Raw genomic sequence first — 10,500 nt, forward strand, 5'->3', positions numbered from 1 at the left:
TTAATTGGTGATTAATTAATTTAATTAATCACACTTAATGACCTTAATTAAACTCAAGTAGATGCTAAGTTTGAAATTTTCAAAATTTCCCCCAAACTTCATTAACTTTGTAACAAAGTCCATAGGTGTCTTTTACAAACTTTTAACTTAACCTCTCATTTAATCTAATTTATATATCATATTCAATATTTGAATTTTTTACTAAAATATAATGAATATGGTCTGTAAATTTGAGACATTACATCTTCTAAGTGGACCTTAAGCATTTAATAGTTCTTAGGGTCGGTAGTTTTTAGTTCAAACTCAAAAATCGAATCAAACTGAACCAAACCGATTTAGTTCAATCGATTCAATTTTTTGGTCTAATTGATGCAATTCGATTATTCATTTTATTAGTTTTGGTTTTCGATTTGGTTTGGATTTTTTCATTAGAAACAAAAAAAAATTGAATCGACCTAAATCACAAAACTACGTAGTTTTGGATACCTATATATACTATAATTTCCTTCCTAACCCTATTTTCTTTCCCCTCAAAAACAGTTTTTTCCTCACCCTACTCTTTGCTTTCTTTGAATTATTGACAACACCCAACCACCTTGCATGTGGTTTCAATTACTTCTTCCAATCTGTAATTTCTTCTTCTTTGATTCAGTTTAATCTCACTCTGAATCGAAGACATTGGATGGATTCTTTATTCAATTCACTTTGCATGTGGGTTCATCTCCCTTCATTATGCTTCGATTGATGCTGGCCACACTAAGGCACTGGGATTACTTGGCTAGGTCTTGGACTTTTGAGTATGCAACTGATATTTTCAGAGAATCTAAGAGTCAAAATTGATATTGCTTGTATGGATAATTGCTGGAGTGTGCAGCTGCAATTATTAAATTCTTATATTTATATTGCTTGTTTTGATTCTATTTCATATTGCTGTAATTCCACAATATCCAAGCCTCATTTGTCATTCTTTATGGAAATATTTCATCTTGCTTGTATGGATTTTTATGCATTTGAATGATATTCAATTCATAGATGTATAATGGGAATTATTTTTTTTTTATGTATTACAGCATATTGATGTTGAATATTTGATGATTTCGATTTATTTAAATAAAACCAAACAGAACCAATATTTTATCAGTTTGATTTGGTTCGGTTATTCCTCCATCATCAATTTGGTTTGGTCTTAATTTTTAGGTGATTTACTTTTTTAGTTTTTCTTATTCAGTTCAATTCCGAACTGAGCTGACTAAATGCTCTCCTTTAACAATTCTCCTTGGCCCCAACATGAGAGGTACGTCCTAATCTCGCCGATTCTGATAGTACTACTTGTCTTTGATGGCGCAAATTACAGAAAGAGAACTTACTCCATTGAACCAATAACTTGATGCAAGAAGCAATTTTTGAAGACCAAAATATATCCACGAACTAGAAGTCGAATCTGCCTAAGCATTTTTTGCTACCTCCCCACAACCAGCATCTTGAGTCCACATAAATTCAAATCTAAATCTATTTACATGCCTTCCCATGTAATAAATGAGTTAGCACTGCCCATGGAAAGGCCTCATGCTAATATGTTGGAACAAGTGCTCTATCAAATTTTTCCTCAACAAAATCTGAACCCTAACGATCATTTGCCATGTATAAGGATAACCCACAAATCCAAGATCTACTAACCCAATTCCATATTAACTCCTGAAACATTTTTAAATAATGTTTACGTCTCAAGGCACTATCTGGTTTCTCCTAATGAGATAATATTTCATTAAAATCCCTTAATACAACCCAAAGAAGAGTTAAAGCCCCCTGTAATTGCCTTAACAATCACCAAGAAAGATGCTAAGTTCCACTCTAACCAACCATCAAAATCAGTAAATTTCTAACTGTCAACTTTTCCATCCCAACTAACCTCAAAATCTAGATGGTGAATCGAATAAGAAAGTAAACGCAATTGCATCTTGTTATCCCACATACAAGCCAAACCAGCTCCTCCATTATTACTACAAGCGACATAAATATTTTTAAAACCCAACACATGCTTGATAAAAGACAACCTCTTCTCCCCCACTCACTTTCTTTACTTTACTTTATTTTTATTTATCATATTCTTATCATATTCTTTCTTTTCTATAAAATTTTCGCCTTCTTTGTACAATCATCTGACGAAGACCCACCTTTACACTTACATTGGTTACAACCAAACCCCAAAAAACAATAGGAGCAAAACGGGTAAAGAGGCGTTAAGTTCTAAACTCCTTTTTTAATGATCTAATCTTATTGGAAAACAAAAAAATGTGATCAAGTCCCAATATAGTATAAAAAAATCGAATATTCTACCAAATTCATTTGTTTAGGATTTGTTTTTTTTTTCAGCAAAAATCCTTAAAACAAAATTATTCATTCCCTCTCTAATAGAAGTGGGATCCTTATTTTTATTTGATCTTTATTTTTTTAATACCCCCTTTCTTTGGTAATGAAATGCATAGAATATATTAAAACTTCAATGCGCAATTTGAATGAGATAGATTGTTTAAAATTAAAATTTTGAATTGAGATTACACAAAATTGGAACAAAAAAAAAAAAAAAATATATAAATAAGAACAATAAAAGAATAATAAAAGAATAATAATAATTAAGGATCCCCTTGGGAATGAAATTGTGCTATTTGCCCCCCTTTCGCAGAAAAGGGAGAGATGAATTGATGTATTTTTTTATTAGATTATTGGATTTGGATCCGTCGGGACTGACGGGGCTCGAACCCGCAGCTTCCGCCTTGACAGTGCGGTGCTCTGACTCCATAAGAAAAAGGATATTGGAAGCAATCGCATCTATAAATTAAATATCCAAACAAACTTTCTTGGCAATCCTTCCTCTTCCATGATCATCAACCACCATACCATCTAAAACTTCACTACTATATTTCCCAAAAGATGGGAAAACAACCTCACTTTCAACCTACCTAGATGTCCTTGGCATCTAATTCCTTGTGATCATCTTTAACCAGACCCCAGTTTCTCAAAACAGTATTCAACACCTCATTTACCATTAACAGTACCACCATCAGTTAATACAAGCTCAGGCCTTGGATTATTCTTGTGCAAAGACAATCAACTAATTGCTTCTAGTCAATAGGTACTATCACAATTAATTATTTTTTATTTAAGTTTATAAAAAAAAGTTTTATTAATATTTTTATGATGTTACATTTAAAATTATATTTTATTGAATTTATTGTGTTTATAAGCATAATCAAAATAATTTAAAATTTTAAAAATTTTATTTTATTTTTCTTAAAATTTTGTATACAAAAATATCGTTGACATCGTGATTAACCAATTTGGTATGATCAGCTCTTTTTTTTTTTTAATTGGGTTAAAACGGCAGTGGAAAGAAGCGACAGAGTTGAATTAAGTTAGTATTTTATTTTATTTCTCTTTCTGGGAAAACTCTCTCTCTCTCTCTCTCTCTCTCTCTCTCTCTCTATATGTGCGCTATATCTTCTCTTTCGTTTACATGGGTTTTGGACCGTTAATGCCCTAATCAAATCTCTATCCAAAATTTATCCTTGATTTTCTTTCTGGGTCAGAATTTTCCCTCGGAATCAATATTTGATACTTCCCTTTTCTTTTCATCTGGGTATATCTAAGATTTCGAAATGGGCAAAAATCAAGCCTACAAAGCTATGCAGAGAGCGAGACTTGGCTCGAGCTCTGCTGGGCCCGAAGAGATCGAAGATGGCATGGTTTGTACCCTTTCATACTATTTCCTATCACTCAATTCTGCAAATTTCCATGTTTCAATTTTAATCCTGTGCGATAGTTTTTCTCTTTTGTGTCAAATTTATGTTCTTTGCATTTTTTTGGTTGCTTGTGCTCAGTGTTTGTCGAATTAGTTGTGCCAATGGGTAGCTGGAAATCAATCACGCTGTCTGGGATTGAATTTGGATCATGTTTTAATATATTTAGTTAATAGGTCTTTATTTTGTAATTTTATTTACAAATTTTCCCCAAAATTTTTTAGCTGCAATCAGTAACATAGTCCCATAAAGTTGGAATCATTTCACAGTTAAAAAGCTGAGGTTTTTTTATGCTTAGCTAGCTCATTTGGTTCTTTTTCTTCATGGGTATTGATTGGTTTTTAGTTGAAATGGTTATTGGGTATTGATTGGTGTTTAGTTGAAATGGTTAAAGGCACAATAGTTGGCTCTTTGAAACTTAATTTGTACTGTTGATGCTACAGGATAAGTGGGGTCTTCCATTTGATATTATTCTGAATTTTGATACAGTGCTTGTGGAAGTAAAACCTTTTCTACAATATGATGAGTTTATAGCATGCACCATTGGGTATATTTATAGGTATAAAAGCTGCTTCCTCATGTACATATGCCCAGAGCATCCTAAATCTCATGGGCATCTTTTGAGGTGATTATTAGCCTTAAGAGCTTTTAAATGCTGGAAAACTGTGTGGCACCACCAAGGAGGATCTGTCTATATCACCATACACCACGTTTCTGAGGATAGTTGGAAGGAAATTTATTTTAGAATTAGTTGATTTGACACTTTCGGTTTTATGTTCTGTCTCTTGCTCTTTATCCAAGAATAAATTTTCATGCAATTTTATCATTTTGGATGATTCTTCTTTTTCTTTTATTCCCCTATTTTTTGGGTTTTTGTTCTTTTGGAACATTTCTGATGAGGACAATCGCAGGTGGATGGTTCTTTTCATTCACCAGAGTGGCATGCTGCTCGTTTGGCCAGCCTTAAAACTTCTCACACAGTTACCTGGGAAGAGTTCAAGAGAAAGCAAAAGGTAAGCTGTTGTTATATTATTATTATTAATTTATTCTGTGTGGCTTCCTGTTACGCAACCTTCTATTGTTTGCATACCATGTTTCATTCGAAAAATAATTCTGTGTATGTGCTTCTATGCAATCACAAGTGGGGAGTTTTAGTTCTTGGTTGGATTCTGAATTCTTTGTTATTGCATTAAAAAGAGAGGGGTAGGAGGATTTGGCACTCATCTAGAAAATTTTATTGATGGAAGCTGATTATAACATTTTTTTTTTTCAAATGACATTCTCTAAACACTAATTTAATTGAAGAAAAATGAGGACAATGTTAAATTTCATGAATAGTCTTATTTTATATTCTTAAAATTGTTTGATCTAACTTTATTCAAGAAGTGAAAGGAATCAAAATTGATGAAGATGTCATGAAAAATGATAAAATTAAAAGACCATGATGATTGGCACAATAAATCATCTAATGACACAATAATATATATTCTTTAGGAGAAAATAATTATTAATGTGTGTGACTGGCTAAATGTTTTTATGTGTATGCTAGTAAATGAAGGCACATAGCTTTACTCTTGCATCAGTAGCAGCAAATTTTTCAGAGAAGGAATTTAGAAGTTTTGTTGCTCAATTACAATGAATGCTTTAGTGACTTTACCATCCCATTTCAGTTAGAAACAGAATGGGGACCTGAAAAAACATTTGTGCATATTTTTCTTTCTGTTAACTGGGGCAAATTTAGTTTTGGAAATTAGAAATCCCCATCTGCTGTTACCTTATCTAGTTCTCTTGCCATTTGATAGAAAGAAAGTGCTGTGCTATCTGAAGTTCAACCAATACCTGGCAATTCTTCATTTCATTAGTTATGAAATCTCCTATAGAAAAGAAAAATAATTAAGAGAATAAATTATGAAAATATTTATCAGCACTGACTCCAATCCTAATTGCAGATTGTTGAGATAGTAGCAAATTGCAACATTACTCAAGGACCTAAGTTTAAATATTTTAAGGATGACAGGTATGGGAGTTTGTTATTCTGATTTTCCAGTTGTTGTCAGGGCGGACCTAAACCATTCTGCAGCATTCAGGAATTAAATTAAATAAAACTACAAAAGGTTATTATGAGGTTAGTTTGGAATAGGGAAAATTACAGTTGAGGGTTTTATATATCCAAGAATGAGTATTTAGTCTGATTTTATATGGATAAACACTGAAGTTCATATATTGCAACTACCCTAAGATTCTAGTGGAGAGGCTTTTGTATCTTAGCAAAATTTCAAATTATCTAAAATGATGCACTTACCTTATTACTTAAAAACAAGCATAACTAAGTTCTTTGAAACTGGAGTAGAAAACAAGAATTATATTTAATATTTTGTCAGGTTCCAATAATTATTTAACAATATAAGCATGATTACATATTGGCATTTAGTTTATGGGTTGGCAACTGTGAGGCAAATTGGAGAGAATTTAATCGCTTGAACTCTTTGATGTGTGATTATGATACAAACCTGCCTAACTCCACCTCAAAAGCTAGCTCACAATAGGAGGTTTGCAAACCCATATCTATAACACTCAAGACCTACCTGCAAAGCCGATGTAGGACGCATCATTCCCGACCTCTTTGGATTGAACGTTCTGGTGAAGTAACCGGGGCCATGACTCTTTCACCCGACCTCTCTCAAAGAACGTCAAGGAACCTTTGTACATGGTCCACCGACTCGTGTAGAGTGAGGCTCCAATACTAAATGATATGAATCTGCATAACTCCACCTCAAAAGCTAGCTCATAAGGGGAGGTTTGCAAATCCATATATGTAACTCCCAAGACCTCCCATGCAGAACCGATGTGAGATACATCATGAAAATTGATAGGAATCTGTCTAACTCTATCTTAAAAGCTAGCTTATAAGGATAGGTTTGCAAACCCATATATATAACACCCAAGACCTCTCTGCAGAATCGATGTGGGACGCATTATTCCTGATCCCTTTAGAATGAACGTCCTCGTGAAGCAACGAGGGTCATGACTCATTCACCCCGATCTCTCTGAAGAATGTCAGGGAATTTTTGTACATGGCCCTAGTCCATCAACCCATGTAGAGTGAGACTCGGATACCAAATGATATGAATTTGCCTAAGTCCACCTCAAAAGCTAGCTCACAAAAGTAGATTTGCAAACTAATAAATATTACATCCAAGACCTCCTTGTAGAATCAATGAGGAACGCATCAAATTAGTTAGCAGGTGTCTTTGTGTGCCTTACTGTGGGATGTAGGGAAATCATATTAATCTTACAGAGGTAGTTTTTAATTTAGTTTACCCTTTTAGTAATAAGAGGACTGTGGCAGTTTGTAACATAAAAAATCTAAGAGACACCAAGAAGATCCAGTGGCACCTTGCATAGCTGAGTGTATATGCAGCCAATATGTGGTATGCATGTTTTGTTATTTGGTAGCCTGGGTTAATATGTCAAGTAGAAAGTTGGGTATAACAACAGCATTTGGTCAATGCAAACACAACATAATTAATTATTAATTATTTGTGTAAAAAAGTCCCAACACCAACATAGCCCATTTAGTAGATGAATAGTATAGGATGGTATGCTTAATCTGTTTAAAGTATTAAGTTGTTTACTGTGACCATTTAATAAAGAAGGCCCTTCTGCATTACTTCTCTGAAGATAGTTTTTGCAGGATGAAATGTAGTGGTCTTACTACTATGGTTCTTGTTATAATGCATTACTTTCACATTGTCCCTTCATTTGCTATGTCAGGAGGATGAAATGAAAAGGGGGGAATTGGAAGCTGATACAGATAGAATGATGCGAGAGTACAGAGCTCAACTTGATGCTGAAAGGGCACGAAAACTTGCTCATGGAAGGAACCACTCTAGCAAGTCTAATCATAAAAGGGGTACGTGTAAAAGACCTTGATAAATGAAAAATGTTATTCTACTATGTGAACAAATACTACCATCTATCTTCACCCTTCTGAATGAGATATGTCCTTGCAGATAGAAAGGACAAAGATTTAAAGAAACGCAGTAGCAGGAAGAGAAAGGTGCATGAATTTCTAATAGTTTTACTAATTTAGCGTTTTTTTTTTTCCCTAGAATAATGCATTTTATATTTGACTGAAATTTATGATGCTGAACTTGGTACTTCTTTATATCTTTTTATTGATAATTAAATGTAGTTTACTCATTCTTTAGGCTAGGTTCCCTACTCCCCATTGAAATTACGTGTGTGTAATCTGCTGATCAGAAACTAATGCCTTATGGTAATTGGTCTGCCTTGTGCCTATGATATGTGAGAAATAATTCTCATTTGCAAAGAAAAATTGCTTGTTTTTATAATAATTGCTTCAAGAATTTATCAGCACTTGCCGCCTGAAGAAGACAAAATATGGCACATCCTCATATTTCAATTTGGGGAGTATACCTGTGGGTTAATGTACTTCACAATACGAATTTAAGAAGCTCCTTTTAGATCAGTAGTTTCCTGACATCAATTTCAAACATACATGAAATCTTGCGTCAGGTTTGAGGTGAGTGGAGCTTTGCTGTGGATGACATTTAACCGACTGAATCTTTGGATTGCATCATGTTTTTAGCATTTTTTTTTCTCCCCGTCTTGTGTTTTTTTAAGAGTAATGCCCTTTGAATTGGAAAATCAAATTCAAATTCTATAGTTAATGTTTTATTATTTTTAGTTGTTGATGTAAAGCTGAGATTGGGTAATAAAATGGTAGGTCAGCATCCATTTGATGGAATAATAAATTGAACATTTTGGCCCTGCCAAGTGCTCTACTTTTTGAAGTATTGATGAACCACTACGGGGTGAGGGTTAGAGACCTAGGTGAATGATTGGTGGTTCCTTTTTATTTTTTATTTTTATATTCTTACACTTAGCTGGATCGTGTATATTCATTCCTAGATTGTTGTGCACATAAACTATTATTGATTCTCAAACCTTTGTTTTAAAATTGGTGCTTTAAGATCCCATATAACATACTCGGGACCCCTGGGTTATACTTCATGAACAAAATGAGACTTGAATGAATAAGTTAAGCTCAATGGTGCAATTAAAGTTTGTTCCGAAGATGGGCATCAAAATTGAAATGGTGATATTACTAGGTATGTGACTTGGGCACTAGTGTGCAGTCATTCAGATTCTTTATTTCAAGCAGAGCCTTCTTTTTTATTTCAACTTCCTTACTATGAATGTTGTTTTGAAAGCATTTAAACTTGAAGCTTATTTAACATTGGCTTTACAGCATTCAAGGCAGAGATCATCAGATTCTAGCTCATCAAGTTCATCTTCGGATTCTTCGAGTAGTGATGATGAGGAGAGAGAATCAAGAAGATCAAAGTCCAGGTCAAAGAGAACAAAGAAGGAAAAGAGGCATAGGTCAAGATCCAAGCACTCCAACAGTAACGATGAAGAGGCGGATGGTCCTGTGCCACTTTCTAGGTTCTTTGGGAGCATCAAGAGCTAATGCCATGTTGAAGATGGTTTTACATACTTCAAACAGATGTCTTCCTTGAACAAGAAATCTGTCTTCTTTCTCATTTTTTTCCCCTTGTGATTTGCTCAAGTCCAATTATTTCTTTTTAAATTGCTAAGCTTGTAATAATATTAGTTTACTTCATATTCTTCCTCCTAGAAATTCATTCCATTGTCAGTTCCTTTTGGAGTATTATGCTGCCTTTGGTTGGGAAGGAAAGAGAAGATAGCACAAAACTAGACAAAAGGATTTCCCTTTTTGTGTGTGATTGGTGTAATGCAGGACATAGTAGCCCTGTTTTGTAATATTTGGATAAAAGAGGACGTGAAGAAATGACGATAATTTCATTCTCTCTGCATGACAACAGTGGACAATGGGTATTTCTTAATAGCATAATGATTCATTCTGAATGTGTGTGTGTGTGTGTGTGTGTGTGTGTGTCTCATTCTGAATGGAGTTTGACGGAGATGCCACTTCAGTTGAAAAGGCATGAAATGAGGTGTAAGTTATGGAAATTCTTTATTGGGAGCTAGAGAAGAAAGGAGTTAAATCTCAAATGTATAAGAGCCACCCTTTCGGAGCCAGGATTTACTGTATCTACAGCTGATTTGTAGGCCCTATGTTGTCTAGGTTTGGGTACCTGCGAGACTTTAGGTTCCTTCGATTGCTTTCCCGGGTTATAGTTTAAACCATTGGAGTGTCTCGTCACCCAGTCGGCGATAAAGCTTGGCGCATGCATATGCTGCGATGTTACGGTAGCTAGGTGGCTGTAGCCTTGTCTGACTTTGCATAGGGTTCCTAGGTTGGTTGGAGTGGTTGGGCACAGGATGTGCTTGGTTTTGTTCTTATACCAGGCCTTGTTTGGGCCTCTTGATCGTTTGTTTATTTGTTTTCTGGATCCTTTATTTGTAAGTTTGGCTTTAAGGACATGTAATGCAAGAGATGCTTTGCTGTTCAGAAAAAGAAAGAGGGAGTGTAAGAATGGTGGGAGGGGATATTGATGAGTTCCTCATAACAATGGATTTACATAATGGATTGATTATAAGTTCATACCTATTTGCTTTAATTATGGATGAGCAGCCAAACATATTTAAGATAATATCCCTCATTAAAACTAGTGAAAAAAATTAATCATAAGCTAGAGGACTATTGAGAGTAAGGGTTTTAGGCTAAATAAAAGTAAGCAGAAATATAAGT

General features: G+C 34.3%; 1 protein-coding gene across 1 annotated transcript; it reads left to right on the top strand.

The window, feature by feature from the left end:
- The first annotated feature begins 3,399 nt into the window (after positions 1-3,399).
- Positions 3,400-9,661, top strand: LOC110645021 (uncharacterized). The gene is made up of 5 exons (XM_021798015.2): positions 3,400-3,743; positions 4,709-4,810; positions 7,572-7,710; positions 7,811-7,857; positions 9,073-9,661. The coding sequence occupies exons 1-5, from the start codon at positions 3,657-3,659 to the stop codon at positions 9,292-9,294; spliced, it is 597 nt and encodes a 198-aa protein (XP_021653707.1). The 5' UTR covers positions 3,400-3,656; the 3' UTR covers positions 9,295-9,661.
- Positions 9,662-10,500: the final 839 nt, after the last annotated feature.

The sequence above is a fragment of the Hevea brasiliensis genome, chromosome 9 (assembly GCF_030052815.1).
Source record: "Hevea brasiliensis isolate MT/VB/25A 57/8 chromosome 9, ASM3005281v1, whole genome shotgun sequence".
Classification (NCBI taxonomy): domain Eukaryota; kingdom Viridiplantae; phylum Streptophyta; class Magnoliopsida; order Malpighiales; family Euphorbiaceae; genus Hevea; species Hevea brasiliensis.